Raw genomic sequence first — 19,586 nt, forward strand, 5'->3', positions numbered from 1 at the left:
TTTTTTTTTTTTTTTTTTTTTTTTTGAGACAGGATCTCTCTGTTTTCGAAGTGGCCTTGAACTCACTACGTAGCCCAGGTTGGCCATGCACTTGTGGGATCCTCCTGCTTCAGCCTCCTGAGCGCTAGGATTACAGGTGCGTGCCACGGTGGCAGCAGGTGAGTGGGTCCCGGCTCTCTGGGGGGAATGTCAGGCAGGTAGCTAGACTCTTAACAGGCCTGAACAAGAAGAAGGGGCAAGAGTAAAACAGTGTGCTTTCCCACCTGTGTGAAGAAACAGACGGTGTGTCTAATACATTTGTAATCTTTTGTTAGATCTCTGACCTCGAGGGGTCCCACAGAGCACGTGATATATGAGGGTGACACACCACGCGTGTCCTTTCTGAAGCTCGGCCACCGTCTGGTTCCAGCAAAGGCGTGACCCCGGCTGGGTGCAGCAGCCTGCAGCCCTGGGATACCACGGAGGAAATGTTCCCTGCAGACCCATCTGCCCTGAGCGGGGCCCTGGTTTAGATTAAGACCCTGTCTTTCCTAAATTGAACCCCTCAATTTCTCACATAAATAAAGCCCCTGAGGAAACACTGACCATCTAGAAAGGACAGGAAGGGACTTCACACTTCCAAAATAGTTTCCAAGTAAAATCTTAATAAGCATCATAATCACCCCAGTTCCCTTAACCCCACAAGTGACTTGGGGGTGCAGAAAGAGGGTCCAGAACCTCATGGCTGCAGATACCCGGGGTATAGCCTACCCTCTCCCTTGAAGGCATAACTCTGTACCAACTGCACAGTGACTTTCACCAATGCATTTTGCGCCTTCACTGAATTCCCTCATCAAGGACACAAAGAGGTGAAGAGCAGCACAGTGAGAGACTGGTTCCTCTCTACATCAGGACCCAACTTCCCAGTTTCAAATGACCCTGCCACACCCCCATGCTCCTCCTGCTCCCTGTGAGGGGCACAGGCAGCACTGGGCCCATTCAGCTGGTAGGGCTGGTGGCAGTGACCCAGGCGTGCAGGTCTAAAATTCCACAGCAGCCAGCAGAACCCAGGGAGGCCCTCCCCGCCGCAGCCAGCTCTGGCCAGTTCCATGGGCCCAGTATCCAGAACCCGGCCTCCTTGCCACATCCAGGGGCCCCGTCACCCTGAAGCCTCACCTGTGCTCCATAGTGGAGCTCACAGGAAATCCAGAAGTGGCCTACTGGCACCACCCACAGCCCAGCGAGGGCCCCAGGCCCCCTGAGATGACCCCTGACCTCAGAGAAGAAATGGGTGGAGAACAAGCCAGGCTTTGAGGGGATAAGAGGGAAGACCCGGTGCTGTTACTCAAACTTGTGATATCCCTGCCTCAGCTCCCAGAATTTTGGAATTACAGGCTTGTGCAACAATACCTGACTTGATGTACTGACTTTTAAATTCTTGTCCCCTACCCAGAGGTTCAGGTGTTGAGTCAGCATTCCAAAGATGCTGTAAACACACCACACCCACACATGCATAAAATTTATACTTTTTGAAATTTCTTTTAGCCACCCAGCACTTTCTGTCTCTTCAATCACTCCCTGAAGCTGAGATTACATGGGGTCTCCATCTGCCAGTTACCACAGAACCTGCACACTGCCTTTTAACCTCAGTGACTCCAAAAGACAAAGGGGCTCCTACAACAAAAACTCTGGAGTTAGATGAAATAATGTTGGATTCCACATGTGCCCTCAGTGAGCAGGTGGTGTGGGAGGTACTGACGAACAGCAGCAGAGAGTGTCCTTAGTTCTCATCCAAAATGCTAGAAGTTCTCCCGAATAACCATTTCAGGTTAAAAACTTAAATGGAAGGGTGTGAGCATCCTCATGAGTATTCTACTGGAGTGAGTTGGACTATTGCAGAGCAAAGGTATTTCTAGAATACCTACAAACGCATCTGTAGACTAGGAAGGCATGAGTGGGCAGTGCTGGTGCTGGGTTCCAGTCAGTTTCAGAAGGGCAAAGAAATACCAACCCCAAGGCCATGGTTGGGAGCCCCAGGAACTCCAGAGGCAGATGAAAAAGAGACAGTTTCGATTTGATAGGTGCTTCCATGCACATCTGCTCCCATGGAAAGAATGGTTTCTTGGCACACTTGTCTTCACCAAGGAATACATTTTTTTAATCCATTGAAAGTATCTTAGGCCTGTCCTTGTTCATCAGCACACAGAGGGGATGGAGGGCTTTCCTGAGTTCTTACTGAGGCTTTGCTCATGAACTCACGGATGGTGTTGTGCAGCAGATGCATGGACCAGGTGGACACAGCACTCCAAGCACAGAGCCTCCCCACTGAGGCCACATTCAGGGGCACAGCGAGGACACGAAGCCCCTGGGTGGGTCCCAGGCAGCATCCTCCTCTGTGGTGGCTCCACAGATGCTGTCAATGGCCCTTCCTGAGGGTGAGAACCTGGTAACTCTGCTGTTGCCTGCAGTGTTTGGGCTGGTTATTCACTGAGCATCTGGAGTTGATCTGCAGATCTTGTTCATGAAGACTGTCTTGAGAAAGGATGCCTTCCTGAGTCACTCTGAGGCTTTCTCCCGGATAAGGGTCCCGGGGGTGTTCGTACGTCACCACTCTGTGTCACTGCAGCCACAGCGTCCCTCTGGTGAGTTTGAAGGCTGAGGTTACACACGGAAGCAGGGATGGGACATTGCTTCAGCTCAGGGAGCAGGGCTCTGTCCACGGCACAGAGTGACCCATCCCAGGGTTCTGAAGCCTGGGACTCTACTCAACTTCTCCATTCTGGCTTCCTTGTGAACTGGGGCAAACAGGGCTGCCTGTCTGAATCAGTTCTTAAGTCTTTTCTTCCTTCTCCCCCTTTGTAAAACATCACTGCCACAAACTATCTTCTGCATGTGTTGAACGACTGTATTCCTTCGTTCTCATGTTTTTGTTTTGTATGAAAGGCACAGGAAGAGATAAGGAATGAGAACTTTGTCCACAAAGCCAGGTCCCACATCCCAAATGCATGTGGTGCAGCAGCACCAGATCTTCCCCTTGTTCCCTCAGACTGGCTTGTTCCCTGAACCCCTTCATCTCTGGGGAAGCTGAGTCTGAAATGTGACCCATTTCAGGAGGGAGGGGTGGAAGAGCCCTCCAACTCCAGGAGAGCAGCCCCGGCTCTGGGGAGCATGAACAAGTTGTACTGCACTGGACTGTCCCAGCCTGGGCTGGACGCACAGGGAGGACCTGCTGCATCTCTGTACCCTCTTGGCCAGGTGGTGCCTGCTCTCCTGTCACTCAGGGCTGGGCTGTGGGGAGGCAGCTCCCCGGACTTGCTGCAGCCGCCTCAGTGGACTCAGCTGCACAGGCCAGGCTGGATGTCCTCAGAGCTGCGTCAGGTGCTGTGACCCACAGACATGCTGTGGGTGCCCAGCACCTTCCCAGGGAGCACTGGGGCTCTGCTCTGCCCGGAGACCCAGGGGAGCCTGGGTCTGCCGCTCTCTCGAGCCATGTGGGCGGGCAATCTCCTTTGAGATGCGTTTTTTGTGAGGGGGAAATAATTCAATGACAAGGAGCTGTGGCTATCTGCTAGAGAAATGCAGGCTGAGGCGGTCCTGTCAGGAGCTGGGCGAAGAATGTGACTGGAGTCAGTGGAGAAGCAAGGTTACCTGGCCTTACTGACCTGGTTAAACACCTCAGCAGTGTGGAAGCAGAACTGGACTGAAGATGCCTGAAGTGGCCTCTGGTCAGCCTAGGGTCCTGGTAGTTGGACTTCTTCCTACTCCTCACCTAGCAAGGATCCTACTTCTGGATGGGCCAATTTAGGATTAAGTCATTGCCCGGAACTGTAAAAGGAAGATCTTGCCAACAGTGACTTTAAAAGCTAGTAAGTACGTTTCATGTGTTGGTCCCACGTGCGAGTCATGTGTGTGTACTTGTGTTTGTAAGCATCTCAATGGTACCACAGTAAGAGCGCCTACCGATTAAGAAAGTGTAAACTCCAGGACCTGTTAGGCTACATGACTTGAGGGTTTGGAGCCTCGTGAGACCAGTGGCGATGATCATAGAAGAGAGCGTATGGTTGCTGTAGCGGAAATGAGGCTGGATGGGTGCCTCTGCTTAACAGTACAACAAAATCCCAGGACGGCTGATCACACAGAAGACAGGTTTATCAGTTCTGCAGCCTGGAAAGCCCAGAATCTAGCTGTTGTTACTCTGGCTCTTACTAAAGGCCATCTTCATGGCTTGCAGACGGAAAGCATTTTGCTGTGTGCTCACATGGCAGAGCAACCTTAATTTCTCCACTCTTCACAGGAGAAAGCTAATCACACCATGAGGACCTTCCCTCATGCACTTAATGTAACTTGTCAGGGTTTAGAGCTCCATGTCCCCCAAACACTGATGCACTCGAGGTGGGGCTTTTGGAAGGTGACTCGGTCATAGGGTGCTATGTTGACCCCCTGGTGAGGTGGGTCACAGGGCACGAGACTCGGTGTGGGTGTTGCCTCCTCTGCTCTCCTCCATGCCAGGCTTTTCTATCGCTCCACTGAGCCAGCCAACCAGGAAGAAAACTGCTGAAAGCCGAGCTAACGTAACCCTTTCCTCCTGTAAGAGCGGTGGATGTCAGGTACTGAGTCTCTGCGTCAGGGAGAGTGAGACACAGCCCCAGGGACCTCTTAGAGCCCCACCTCCAAATTCTATCATGGTGCAGAGTTGCACTTCAAAGTACAGACCAGCAGGGAACAAAACTCAGTGGAAAGCAGAGTAAAACGAGGCAAGCTCACAAAGGGCATTTTCCTATGCCGGGACTGGATTACTGACTAGCAAAGCTCAACGAACGAGGGAGGCTTCCCTTTAGAACGCCAGAGAGACACTGAGAAATATTTCTGTTTGCATAAACTAAAATGGATGTTATGAACACCATATACATGTGGCAAATGACTGCAACTTAAAAAATCAAACTAAGTGAAGAGAGAAAACCTGCTTAATGAGTAGTCTTAATAGAGAGTCTGTTTTGGCAATTCTATTGTGATAGTCTTTGGCACGTGCATTTTCTCTACCCCTTTCAAAATGCTACGTTCACTCCTGGTCACGGGGGAAAGGAGCACAGCTAAACCCTACAACAGGATAAATCGGATGCAAGACTTGTCTTTCCTAGAAGCAGGATTTGACTCAGTTTTTCTACAAAATTTATTTAAAGTGGATGTCAACTCATACAGCTTACATGTAACGATACCCACATACATTTCTTGTACAAATACAAAAAACTTACTCAAGACAGAGGCTGTGAGACATGATACAGGAAAAGCAAGCATCATCGGGGACAGTCAGTCCTCAGCAATCAAGCACACACGGTCGCCTCAGTGCCGAAGAAGTTCTGTTCGCGGCTGCCAGCCTTCCCACCAGCATGGGCCCAAGACGGACGCCACTGCTCGGGCTTCCTCACCACTGAGTCTTGAAGCATTGCCGGTGCGTTCTCCTTGCTTCTCAGAGTCAATCTCAAGGAAGGACTTAAATCTGACTGTGGTATTCGCAAAATTCTACAAATATTTTTTACAAGTATCTTTCTTTGCAATACTTTTTACCCATCGTCTTACCTTGTGTAAGAAGTTCAAAAGAACCATACGACTCGGGGAGAGAGCAGGACAGGGAGAGAAAGGGTAACTTACGGTAACATTTCAGATTGCAAGGTACTGCGTAACAAGTTTGTGGACTTGTAAATGAACTGGGTGCCAGTCTCACACAAACTACATGTGGAACCCTGGATAAGTCTCACCTTTCAACTTCAGCTCATTTAACTGAGTAGAACTTCTAATCTCCACTTCTGACCTTGCTTTATGAGAAATGGCCAACATAAAACATGCTTGTCTAAAAATAAGTTTTCATATCAATAAAATCACAAAGTATTTGTTATAAAACCATCTATCCTATTCATACCTAATGTCATCTAATATTGATGGGAATGCTACTAAAATATACTCGATGCCACCTTCGAAAAACTGCATAAAAATATATGCTGCTTCTCAGTCAACACATGCGACAGTGCTGAGGACGATGCCGACATGTTAAGAGCTAACATGAAGAGATCTGCCACTGTGGGTGGTGTGATTTTTCAAAGGTCTATGTTCCCTGCATGTTATTTCACTCTCTGTGAGAAGGAATAAAACATTCGGAAGAATACAATGGACAGGATCAACTTGAGTCACTGATACTGAAGTCATGTAATATAAACAGAATAAAAGAAATGTAACTCAAAAATGAAGAAAAGGATGAAAAGTACATTTATTGTATTACACACAAAGGGCACGTATGTCTCCCCATTTTCCGTAACACGTAATGAAGTCTAAGCACACAAAGCAACACCTGTGGAGAGAACCAGCGGAGGCTTTGTGGACCACTGAAATACAACGGCCCAGCCAACTTCACAGAGACAGTAAAAATACCCCACCCTGAGATGTTCACTAGGTTTGGGTACAACTCAAAATAAGTTCCACCTGCTGTTCTCTCGCTATTACTTGGGTAAAGGCCTCTAAAACATCAAGACTTCCTTGGAGTATCAAGTGGGAAGCTGCTGCGGACTGGTGTAGATGTCATTCCCCTCACGGGAAAAGACTGACAGGCTAGAGCCGTACACAGTAGCCCTCCTCATAACGGCTAGGACCTGCACACTCCACACAGCTGCACAGTGATACGGCTGTACATAACAAGCAGTTCAAAGTCCTCAAATGATGTCAACCAGATTCACCTAAGACACTTGTCCCAGAGAACTGAGAAATCTCAGTTCCAGAGTCTCCTGTGCCAACTCCAGATGTGTCCGATGTACTAAAGCGCTTGTCATTACCAAGATGATGTACTTATATCTGTGCATTAAAAAAAATCACGATGGTCAGTCCCACCAGACAGGACTAGCTGCAGTGCCTACCCTCACTCATGAGCAACTGCTGACCCACACAGGGCTCAGGGAATTAGATATGTGAAAAAATGACCAATGACATCCGTACACACACACGGACTTTCCATGCAGAAGAGAAATACATCCCACCATGAATACACTGTCAGCTACCATCTCTGACTTTCTTCTTTTGGGGGAAGTGGATGTTGAGACAGGGTCTCACTATGAAGTTCATGCTGGCCTTGAACTTGGCGATCCTCCTGTTTCAGCCTCCTGAAGGTGCTGTGATTACCAGAATATGCCACTATGCCTGGCTCAGTATGATGCTTTCTTATGAGGCTGGGTGGAAACAGTGAGCTGTTCTGGTCTGCTACATGCTCAGGAATGTAAAATCATACAGGCAGCACTGCAGTAGATGATTCCGCCCTAATGTGGGTAAATCTAAGTGACCTAAGCCTGCCGGAGTTGGGCTGGCTCAGGCTGTGATCCATGGGAAAGGTGTGCTCTGTATCTTCAAGTCTTGCCATTACAACGAGTTTATGAAAATGTAACCCCATCCCAGGTTGAAAAGCATCTGTACTTTTAAGAGCTCAATATACTTTAGGAAGTACTTCCTAATTTAGATAGTAAAGTCATAAATGCCTAAAACAAGTAAGGAAAATTGGAGTAGGCCTCACATTCACAACACAATCAAGTCTCACAAAGACATGTCAAATACCCCGAAGATCAGACAACACTACACAGTTACATGAAAATACAGATGAAGAAAAAAAAAACAGAAGAAAGTCTACATACGTCTATCTAAAGCTGACAGAACACACAAATGAGTAAGGTTTCCTCTGGTCAATAATATGACATCTCTCCAATCAGCGCTTCCTTCATTCCATTATTACAGCCTTAAAGGTGAGAATGATGGTGATTATCAAAGACAGAACTACGTTCACACCCCAGCGCATCCTAGTGGGAGATGCCTTGCTGAACTGAATAGCAGGTGAGTCCTCTAAAACAAAGAAAATCCTAGCAAATATGGAGAGTGCTCTCACTGACAAACCATAGAGGCAGTCATGGTATGTGGAGAGATTTATTACACCAGGACTTTACGCCTCAAGGGACAAAACGTGCAACTCTGGTGTGCTCTGGCAAGACATCAGTCATACAGCACACTGTACTTTTTGGTAGGATGAGTGAAAGAATTACAACCAAAACACAAGTTATAAGAATATAAATATGAGGGCCAGGGATTTAGCTCAGTGGTTCCGCCACATACCTTTTAAGCACAAGGTCCCGAGTTTGATCCCCGGTACTGAAAAAAAAAAAAAAAAAAAAAAGAATATAAATATGAAAAGTAAAATTTCTACGGAGAGAAACATCTACAGTTATAAGCAAGTGGTACTTTTCAACAGCAAGTGAAAAATATGATAAACTTATAACCTTACTCTCATGTGATATTACAATGTGATATTTAGTTATCTTCTCAGTAATGAACACGATAACAATGTTAATCTACAGGATGTTTGTAACAAACTAAAAAATATATACAGAAACCTTGTTTGAAAAAATATCCATCAAAAGCAAAAAATATTTTAAAATCACCTAGAAAGGCTATTTATAAAATACAAAGTTGAAACACATGCATGCACACGCACACACAAGAGTTCAGAACCAGCCACATTAGGCCAGTAGAAAAAACACAACAATGTAAAAATTAATGTTTCGATAGGCAATTTAACCACAAAATTATTCAAAAAAACAACATAATACTTAAGCCTAAGAACACTGCCCATTAAAGTTATACCATATTGCTTAAACAAAACTTATGTTACTATGTCACCTCAATGTTTATTTCTGAGAACAATTAGATTTTTAAAAAGGGTACAGTGGAGCACATCTGTTAACTTCAGCTACTTACGAAGGCTGAAGCAGGTGGATTACCAGGCTAGCCTGAGAAACAGCAAGATCCTGTCTCAGAAAATAATCCTAAAAACTTATACACAGTCCAGAGATCTACCTTAAGAATGAGCCACTGATAAACACTATACATATATAATTTTTAGTACATTTCCTTCAGGTTATATAATTCTTGGAGCACTGTACAAATTAATTTGCATCAATCTCATTATATTACTCTCATTTACAAAATTCCACTACATACAAGAGCACGCTGCACAGGACTAAAACTATTTTTTTACAACTAGTAAAGGTCATGAGTTGATTCTACTCACAGAATTTTGACACAGGGTACCTTTTTACGTGGGGAGCATCTGAAGACTTCTGCGTATCTCTTATTCCAGTAATCACTCCTATATTCTGTAGCTCTGTATCAATGTGGAACCAAGGGACTAGCCATGTTCCCTCGCACTACAAATGTATGGTTCTCTCCACTGTGCATTCCTGTGTTCCTAGAAAGGTCCAGTGTTAACGAGGCCTTCTCCCTTTCTGTATTTAGGGTTACCCTCTAGGGCCAGTTCTTTCACATTTGTGAAGGGAACTGTACTGATTGGAGGCCTTCCCACCTTTCGTATGGAGGATTTCTTTCTAGTGTGACTTCTTTCGTGTCTTCTGAGGGAACGGGAATCACAGTAGGATTTCCCACACAGCTTACACACATAGGGTTTCTCTCCAGTGTGCGTCCTTTCGTGTATTTTAATGTAACTGGAAGAACTAAAAGCTTTCCCACAATACTTGCATATATAGGGTTTCTCTCCAGTATGAACTCTTTCATGCACTCGAAGGTAATTGGACCAATGGAAGGCTTTCCCACATTGCCCACATACAAAGGGTTTCTCTCCGGTATGAGTAATTTCATGTTTTCTGAGAGATCTGGGAATGTGGTAGGGTTTCCCACACTGCTTACACACATAAGGTTTTTCTCCAGTGTGAGATTTTTCATGTATTCGAATGTAACTAGTAGAACTAAAAGTTTTCCCACACTGCTTACAAACATAACGTTTCTTTCCATTGTGGGCTTCTTCATGTCTTTGAAGAGACCTGGAACAACTGAAGGCTTTGTCACATAGCTTACATATGTAGGGTTTCTCTCCACTGTGAGTTCGTACATGTCTTCGAAAAGAACTAGAAAAAGTGAAAGTTTTCCCACATTGGTTACATTCATAGTGTTTCTCTCTAGTGTGATTTCTTTCGTATATGAGAAACGACCCGGAACTGTCAAAGGCCTTGCAAGGCACCTGAAACTTATAAGGTCTATCTCCAGTGTGGGCTATTGTGGGTCTCTGCTTGTGCCCAAGACTCATGAAGGTGTTCCTACATGGCTTACCTACATAACTGTGACTTCTGAAGAGTGTTCCACATTGCTTATATTCATGCTGTTTCTCTCCAAAGAGAATCTTTTCATGGTTTTGAAGAGTACTGAGACACCTAAAGTTATCACCTGGTTCACTTTCATAGGGTTTCTCTCCAGCGGGAGTCCTTTCATATATATGAAACCACTGGGGAAAACGGAAGGCGTTCCCAGGTTCCTCATATTTATCCAACATCTCTCCGTACTCCTCATACACATACGGTTCCTGCTCAGTGTCCTCCCTGAGGGACAAATTTAGGAATGAAGGAACAATAAGGTCATTTCCACAAACGTGGGCTTCACCTAGTTTTACTCCAGGAGAAGTTTTCATGTTCACAATAGGATCTGGAAGCGAGCTGAAGATTTCCCCACATTGACTACTTTCTTTATATTCACAGAAACTCTCTACCACTTGACTTCTGTAAAAAATGAGAAGCACATTACTAAGGGTGTGTTTATTAATGGTTTCCCAGGAGAAATGATGGTTTCATGCCAATAAGAACTTTTGAAAATGAATGGAGTGAGAGGTCTGCAAAATCGCCCAAGGGCAGCTATGAGCAATCCAAGGTATTCATAGAGGGCAGTGTCGGCAGCCCTTCTAGAGGACTCAATGATACGAACAGCCCGCTGCAGTATGTGTGCCACAGGCTTGGCACCACTGATTTGGGTTTCTATACCATTTCCAAGTGAACTATTTTACAAAGTCTGAATGCCTATATCACTTTGACATGCACTTGAATATTTAAAAGGCTTGGGATCCAAATCATTTTTTTATTATTGACATATTTGTGTATATATAATGGGGTTTTTCAAACGGGTGTAAGCACAAAGCTCACTTTGTTCATGTACATCTTATATCCAAGCCCTGAAGGTAATTTCAGACCTTCTGAGTAATTCTGAACATGGAAACAAAATGCCTGTGAATGAGGACCACCAGAAAGTGTCACTTAAGACACCTGGTGGTGCTTCAGATGTTTCCAATTCTGGAGTGCTTTGAGTTTTGGATTTTCCATTATGGATAAAAACCAGTACATATTTTTAGAGATAATTTTTTGAGATTCTAAGAATTTAACTCTCACTGGCATCATTTGCTTGTTTTCAGTATTTCCAGTCACTCCATAGTTCTTGGGGGACTTTGATTTCTCCTGTGGGTGCAAATTACCTTAGATTTCTCCTGGAATTTTCATCTTCAATGTTCTGGTCCTCCCAATTTTTTCCTAAAAGGCAGAGCCAGGGAAATAATTGTGAATATACATGAATAACCTTAGAAACATCAACATCCTAGAAAATAATATTCTGTAACAAGGTTGATGGTATAGTGCCACTATCACAGTACATTCACCAAAATGTTCCCTTTCCATGTCCTGACCATAGACTAGCACTGATCAGCAGGAAACCCTTGTTCCCTGACTAAGTAAAGTGAAGTCACCATACCTATAGCAGCCAGGTTCCAGAAAGTTTCCTGTATCACATCTCTGTAGAGCCTCTTCTGTGAAGTATCCAGCAAAGCCCACTCTTCCAGGGTGAAGTTCACAGCCACATCCTCAAAGGTCACCGACTCCTAAATCCTCCCACACGTATTAAAGGAGAAAGGGTGAGACTCAGAGCACTGGAGATGCAGACTCTCATCAAAGATCGTTCGGTGCTGTGTTCTCCAAATGCCTCACTCCTGTTTGTCACTCTTAACTTTCCCTCTACACTCACACCCTCTCTCACACAGAAATTCTGCTGCTAGATCAGAACTACTTGGAAGAGAACAGAAGGGAAACACCCATCTCACCGCTGGGTCACCCTAGTTTCTCTGTAGTATTCCTAGTAACAAAGTTCTACGGCTTACTGCACTGAAGAACACTAACACCAGCAGTCCAGACTGCTAAAACAGAAACCACTGAAAACAAAGTCTGATTTTCTGCTGCTGTTAAAGTCTGGTCATTGGTTATCTGAGAAATGCTCTTGGGATGGAAATCACTGAATTTACTGTAAAAGGGTGTGTGAGGTTCCTGGTGTATGACAGTGTGATGCTTGTTTAACTCCCTGCATCTTTGTCAATATTTGCGATTTTCTGATAAATTCATCACAGGGAGTCAACAGATGCCCAGACTACACTCTGGATAAGACTTTAATGGGCAGTGGAGACAGATACTGTGCATCACTTCTTGTCATCTCTGGTTACTGAGGGAATCAAGTTCATCCTGTGACTGCATTGAGAGACCTTTAGATCTCTGTACCTGTGTTTTTACAGAACTATTTAAATATTAAATATGACTCATGAAGGATAATTCATCAGGCTAAAGAAAAAACCTGTTTCTACTGGGGAATATCAAAGGATGATGAGGCAAGAGGAAGGATGGAACGTGGTTAGCAAGAGTCAGTGTCACCAAGGTGTCAGCTCTCACAAAGATCCTTAGCCTTCTACCTTTCACTAGTGAATAAACACTTTACCAAATCTACTAGGTATAACAAGAGTTGAAAACTGTTTAAAACCCTGGAAAATAAAGAGTCACCCTTTGCTAATATGAAACTTGAGACTATACTCTTCAGGACACCACACTATTTCTGGTTCTCTTTGCAGTACTTGGGCCTGAACTCAAGGCCACGCGCATGCGAGATGAGTGTCCCACCACCGAGCTGTATCTCCAGCCCAGAACCCTACACTATGAAGAGAGAGGCTCACACATATCACAAGAAAAGGAAAAGATCTTCACCAACTCCACCAGTAAAGAGAAAACAGATGCACAATACAGCAGACACTGTACAACAAACAGGGCCAGAAATCATAGCCTCTTCAGACGTGAAGTGGGGACAGACAGGAACTGACTTGGAACGTGGTCCGTACACCCTACACTGTACTGACAATCACCACATAATACTGAAACAGGAAAGACAAAACCTGAACACTTTGAGAAGCCAACATTAAATAAATTTTGGGTCTAACAACACAGTTTCTACACACAAAGAATAACCCTTAAGAAATTTAAATTACAAAAACTAAAGAGGTAAAAAACAAAAGTTGAAGAAATTATTTGCAATACATCCAACAGATTAGCACATAGAGTAGAATAAATAAAAACATAACTGAAAAAATATTAAAAGAAATCTAACTCAAGATAAAGCATCACGTAATCTGCAGCCCCTCATAGAGGAAATACCCAGATAAATAAATGTGTTGAGGACCACAGAAAGCAAGCAACCAGTGATACCTGAAGGTCACACTGATGTGGTCCAATGTCAGTTCCTGCACTTGGAATTTTACTACAACATGCACGCCAGTCATTCTTCATTAACATCCAGAGAACACGCCCCGCATTTTCACCAGACAGAAGCACTGTTTATAAGAGCTCTGAAAAGTAGCCTTGAAAAAGCTGGCACCCAGGGTCTGCTGCAATGGAGGAGGGCACAGGGTGGCCCTCGTCCAACAGTAACAGGTGCAAAACACACCGCGGGAAAGGAGGACACATCAGGGTTTCTCTCCACTCCTTGTATTTGTTTGTCTGGTACCAGGGATCAAACTCAGGACCTTACGCTTGTGCGGCAGGTGGCGGCACCACTGAGCCGAATTCCCGGCCCTTTCTCCCCTCCTTTTAACACTCACTGAGAGCTGGGGTGTCACTAAGGACACCGCCAAATGAAATACCACGTGTGAAGACAGGAAAAAGAGCCAAAGGATCAAGATATGGTGTACCACGTGGCACGATATGGATGACCCAGTCTGGGCACCAAGGCCTTATTGTGAATCTTGATGAGGGTGTCAAAAATACTTATAATAATAAAATTTGACCAGAAACTTTACGAAAATCAATTTCATAAATAATGTAGAGGTTACAACTGGAAAGAACACACTAGTATCCGTACTGTACATTGCTTCCTTGGAACTGGGCACTGCAAGTGGTATTCAAAGACCTGGCAGTGACAAACAGAGCAGCACAAGTCGCGGCCTGAGATACACAGACACCAGCAAGCAGGGGACAACACACACAGCCTGCGGGAGGAAGGGCAGGTCAGCAAGGTGGAGCCTGTAAGGCGGACACAGGAGCTGGTCGGCGGCCACGCATCCTGCTCTACTGCCCCTGGGGCCATTCCCTGTAGAGGTGTGGATCTGCTAAGGACAGACACTGGCACTGAGGAGGCTATGGAATGAAAACCGAGCACACGCACGTTACTGCTCACGTAGCCAAGGCCCGATGGGAGCTGGCAGGCCTCCTGCGCAGGGAACAAGCGCACTCAGACAGGAGAAAGGTACAGTCCCCAGACGGGTCTGGAAGGTCTTCTCCTCCCAGGCTTCTGCAAACCTGATGGTGTGGGGCAGAAAGAAAGGAGTACTGAGGGCAAAATACTGTCACCAAACGTCAGGAAACAGAGCCACACATTCCTACTTCTCTGTAGAGCACCGAAGGACAAAGGGGGCAGTGCTTCCCCCCAGAAGGAAGAAAAAAAAAAACTAATGCAAAAATTCTCCCAGACTCAGACAACTAAGGACAAGATGCAATCTGTTTTCATCAAACTGGAGAAACAAAGAGGCAGACACAGAGTAGCACCACTTACTACAACAGAAACCTGTAGCAAGAAAACCTAGTGTCCCTGATGAATTGCTAAAGGCTCAGGGAAGAAAATTTTGAGTTGCAAAACCTCCAGAAGGTCCTGTTGTGATGATCAGACAAAAACTGCTGCTTCTGACAGCAGGAATCAAAGAAGGAGGCATTTTAAAAATTCTTCTTTTACCATATGTTCTGTCTGGGGAAAAATAAAAAGTATTTCCCCAAAGCCCAAATTACTGGGAGATTTGGGGGCCAACTGAAAATCTCAATTTCAACCTCTCTCATCTTCGCAACTCAACACTGGAAAGAGATTCTCGTTTCCAAGGTTACCTGAGCAGTCCACTCAAATGTCACCTTAACAACTACAAACCACCACAAATGCACAGAAACAGGGAAACACGGCTCATTGTTGGAAAACCACATTGAGAAAAACAACTTAGGAGAAACCGCAGACATGGAAACCGGAAAAGACACAGTCTCTTAAAGAACTCTCTTACCTATGCTCAAAGGGGAAGAGGCAACCATGATGAGAGAACAGAGGGAGACCAGGAAAAGGATGTATCCGTAGACTATATAAAGAACTAGAAATTACTGAGTAAGATTATATAGAAATTACTCAAGTACAGAGTACAGCTTAAAGGAGACCATCACTATAGGATTTCCAGGGCAGATCCCAGAAAGCAGAACACAGAACCGACAAACATGAAGAAGATATACAGCAAGATCCTATCTCAAGAAAAAAAGAAAAAACATAAAGATAAGCCAGTTAAAACTAGGCAGCCTGAAGAAGGAGAAGAGAACAGTAACATTCCAAGAATGTGTCTCTGGGATACTTGACACGCACCAAGTATAGAAGGAAGCAAATAAGTAAGTAAAGAACTTTGATGAAGAGAATAAAATGGAAGACAAGAATTCTTCCCATCTTCCTTAACAGATAAGCATTTGTTTAAACCAATGGTATCGACAATGTACCAGACGGTTACAGTTCCTGATGGGAAACTCATCAACAGCAAGTGTACATAGAATGGGAAGAGGAGGTGGAAACATTTCTGCAGTCCTGCCAATGCCTCTGGAACAGTACACCATGAGATTAAAGTTGATTTATATTTACCGCAAGCGGTTTGTTCTAACATTGAGAAACCACTAATATGATTTTAGGAAACAAGCACACCTAATATGGAGTAAAAACAGAATCATATAAAATGCCCAATTAAAGGGAGAAGGCAGAAGAAGATGGAAATTTAAAAACTTACAACTAGCTGGGCATGGTGGCGCATGCCTGTCATCCCAGCATTCGGGAGGCTGAGGCAGGAGGATCACTAAGAGTTCGAGACCAGCCTGGGCTACACAGTGAGTCCCAGGGCAGTCTCAACAACACAGTGAGACCCTGTCTCAAGAAAACAAAAAACAAAAAACAAAAAAACACACAACTAAAACAAAAGTAGAAAACACAAATCTGGTACATCAATAACCAACGGCTGGTGAGCATGCCTGTCAGCCTCACTGACTTCAGCACACTCTGCAGACAGTACAGCACACTCAGAGAGTCTGGGTGGTCAGGGGCCCTGACCTCGGGGACCGGAAACCAGCCCTGAGCTTCCTGGCTCTTCCCACTGCTATGAAGTGAGCAGCTCTGCTCTCCTGCGCCCTCCGTCACGTTTCTGAAGCCTGGAGACAGCCAAACGGCTCCTTCCCTCCTTCAGTCGTGCTGCCAGGCACTGTGTCCTAGCAACAGGAAAACTGACCAGCACAATCCATGCACCTTCTTCCCTTTTTTTTTTGGTACCAGGGATCAAACTTGGGTCCCTGCACTTGCGAGGCAGGCGGTGGAACCACTGAGCTAAATCCTCCGCCCCTAGCACAATCCACTTAAACACTCATCATTGTACACACTGATAAAAGTACAGAGTGAAAAAGACAGATCAGAGAAAAGACCAACTCTCTGCAAAACACAAAAACATTAAAGTGAAATGGAGAGAGATGAAAAGATATTGTTCAAACGAACCACAATGTTAGTACTAGACTACCGCTAAGAGGTTTCTATTGTACTCTGAAAAGCTACTTCGGGACTAGGGTAGTGTCAGCGTTCTCAACAGGGGAGAACAAGGTACCTACGGGAATGCATCAGTTAATTATGAAAGCTGGATTAACCAGGTGAACGGTGGCACAATGGCTCCGGTCCGGAGAAACGCCCGGGCTCAGGAACACCCCGCTCCAGATGGTACCGACATAAGCCCTGCCTCCCCTCCCGACCCGCGCAGGCCAGGCGCTCCCCTTCCCAATCCCGTTTGCTATAAATCAGCAGAACTGTTCGCCATAATCAAACACACGAAGCAAACTCTTTAGGTTTTTCTCCTCAGCTCACCTAGCACAACACCCCCACTTTACTGTTGCCCTCACGCCGTCCTCAGGGGAAGCCTACTGTGCACCGGAGCGGACGTGGGCACCCTTCACAGTGCCCTCCTCTCCCGCCTCCTTTCTACACCCGCCTGCTCCACCATGCGAAGAAAAAGCACTTTCTGCCTGACCAGGGTAATGCTCACAGACCTGAGAGTTCAGGCTTCCCTCGAACGCAGCACGCCTTTCACAGTCAGGTCCCGACGGAAGTCCTTCTTGTTTATTTAGTTATTTCTGAGACAGGGTCTCCCTACGCAGTTCAGGCTGGCCTCAAACTTGCGGCGATCCTCCCGCGTTAGCCTTCCAAGTGCTGCGATCAACAGGGCGCACGGCCACACTGGCTTCCAGCCATTCATTGTTAAGCAATCAGGTCTAGATTAGCCCCAGAATGACAACCACAAGCTCAGACAGGCAAACTCTTCTCCCCAGCCACACCAGCCCACGAGTGGACCCCAGCTTTTCAGTGACTCAGGAGCAAGGGCTGTTTCAGTCTCCTGGGAGTATCCGGGACACCTGCGGGACAGATGCACAGGGGGAAACAAAGGCTTCTGGTGATGGCCCTTACAAGCTCTCTATCAACCTTACCATTAAGTCACAGGAGTGGGTCCTCTGTCCTCAGAAGAGACTTGTTCAGTTATTTTAAAAGAAAATATCAGGGCTCAAATATTGCAGCAAAACCACTGAAATTCAGTGTTTATGTACGTATATGCAAAAGGAGGACAATTAAGCACGTTTCAATGCTTAACAAGAAAAAACACAAGTACTCCTAATTTTCCTACAATAAAGGTATCATTTCATTCTTGCAACAAAAAAATTACTTAGCAAATAATTATATTTGAACACTTTTGGGGACTGACTCTGAAAAGCAGGTACCAAAAACAAGATTCTGGCTGGGCATGGTGGTGCACACCTGTAATACCAGCACTCAGGAGGCTGAGGCAGGAGGATCACCATAAGTTTGAGACCAGTCTGGGCTACACAGCAAGACTTTGTCTCAAAAAACAAAAAAAAACAAAAAAAAAACAAAAACAAGATTCTGTTATTCACTGTAACAAGTGCCTCACCCTGGAAAGAAGGATATTTTGGAAGGTGTTTGTAATTCACTAGCTCGCTTACATGCTGACTCCTGGAAATGTACTAATTTCCCTACAACAACCATGCCCATTTCTCTGAGATTTTTACCCCAGCAGAACTCTGAAGACTAAGCCTTAGAATTCCAGATGAGCTCACCTTACTCCTCCAAAAAAAAGAACAGACCAGGAAAATGTACACTACAAAGAAAAGTAAAAATTAAAATTTGTAAATAACATTCTGTTTTGGACCTAGGATTGAACCCAGGGAGTGAGCTCTATCCTCGCCCTTTTTAGTTTTTGAATTTTGAGACAGTCTCTCTCGATGTCGCTCAGGCTCCATTCAAACCTGCAATTCTCCTGCCTCGAACCCCCAGTCACTGAGACTACTGGGGTGGTACACCCCCGTGCCTGAGAATAAAATGTAAAATGTTAACAAAGAAAATATAAAGCTAGACATTCACTTTTTTTTCCCTGAAATGTACTTGCTACGGGCTCATTCGACTATAGTTCACCTTATCTTCCTAGCTACTCTGAAAACCTGAAGCCAAACGTGGCTCTTTACAGGACAAATGCGGGGACAATCAGCACAGAACCGGAAGCCAAACACGTCTGAATCAAATTTTAAGCGCCAAGCGAGGTCACCTTTCTCTTCAAGACATCAGCCCACCCTCCCGTGCACACTGGGCTGTGCCTCCTGTGTGCCCAAAGTGAGAAGCGCTTTGCGGTTCGGGCACCACCTCCGAGCGGGCGAGTTTTCTTTGTCTTCTGGGACTGTTTGTCTCCGTTCAGGAGTCAGAGAATCCAGGGCCCAGGAATCATTTCTACCCATCATCTCAATACCAACATCTAAGGAAGGAACCCTTGCTTAGGGAGGAAAGTCGTAACATCCGAAAGGGATACCTGTTTGGATGATGTGCACAACAGGAGATTCCCCCTAGCCCCAGTCCATCAGGCAGATCCATCCCACTATTCCTACTGTCCTCCAGGACCCAGGGCCAGACATTTACTAGACCAGCGACAGCCACTGGGGGAATCTAGGATCGCCATCGTCACACACTCCTGAAACATACGACCGGCAGACAACAGAAAGGCGAGCGGAGGACACATCGGTCTGTCATGCTCTCAAAAGGTAACCTCAAGCCAGCACAGGTAGTACATGACTGTCATCCCAGTGCTTAGGGAAGCTGAGGCAGGAGGATTCTAATTTCAAGCCCAGCCTGGGTAACAATGAGACCCTGACTCAAGGAAAGGAAAAAAATAAACAGAGAAGACGCAAAGGTCAGGATTAGGCCGCAGAACGCGTCCACGGCGTGTCCTGCAGAATCCCGGCTAGGTCTCGCTGTATGTAACGGTCACGTCCGCTTGGGGAGCGGCACCGGCCCCGGCCCCGGCACACGACCTCCCTGACCTCGCGTCCCCACCTCCGGCGCAG

General features: G+C 45.6%; 1 protein-coding gene across 1 annotated transcript; it reads right to left on the reverse strand.

Annotated features, from left to right (window-relative positions):
* Positions 1-8,449: 8,449 nt before the first annotated feature.
* On the reverse strand, positions 8,450-17,294 carry LOC104876357 (zinc finger protein 239-like). Its single transcript, XM_010644327.3, has 4 exons — positions 17,232-17,294; positions 11,584-11,710; positions 11,312-11,366; positions 8,450-10,391 (listed from the first exon to the last, which is right to left on the reverse strand). Exon 4 carries the CDS (start codon positions 10,343-10,345, stop codon positions 9,251-9,253), a length of 1,095 nt encoding a protein of 364 aa, XP_010642629.1. The 5' UTR covers positions 10,346-10,391; positions 11,312-11,366; positions 11,584-11,710; positions 17,232-17,294; the 3' UTR covers positions 8,450-9,250.
* Between the last annotated feature and the right edge of the window lie 2,292 nt (positions 17,295-19,586).

Source organism: Fukomys damarensis, unplaced genomic scaffold (genome assembly GCF_012274545.1).
Source record: "Fukomys damarensis isolate Sample0158 unplaced genomic scaffold, DMR_v1.0_HiC HiC_scaffold_37, whole genome shotgun sequence".
Taxonomy (NCBI): domain Eukaryota; kingdom Metazoa; phylum Chordata; class Mammalia; order Rodentia; family Bathyergidae; genus Fukomys; species Fukomys damarensis.

Bases quoted from the DNA above. Each gene is read 5' to 3' on its own strand.
- LOC104876357 (XM_010644327.3), bottom strand. From the start codon at position 10,345: ATGTTGGATAAATATGAGGAACCTGGGAACGCCTTCCGTTTTCCCCAG.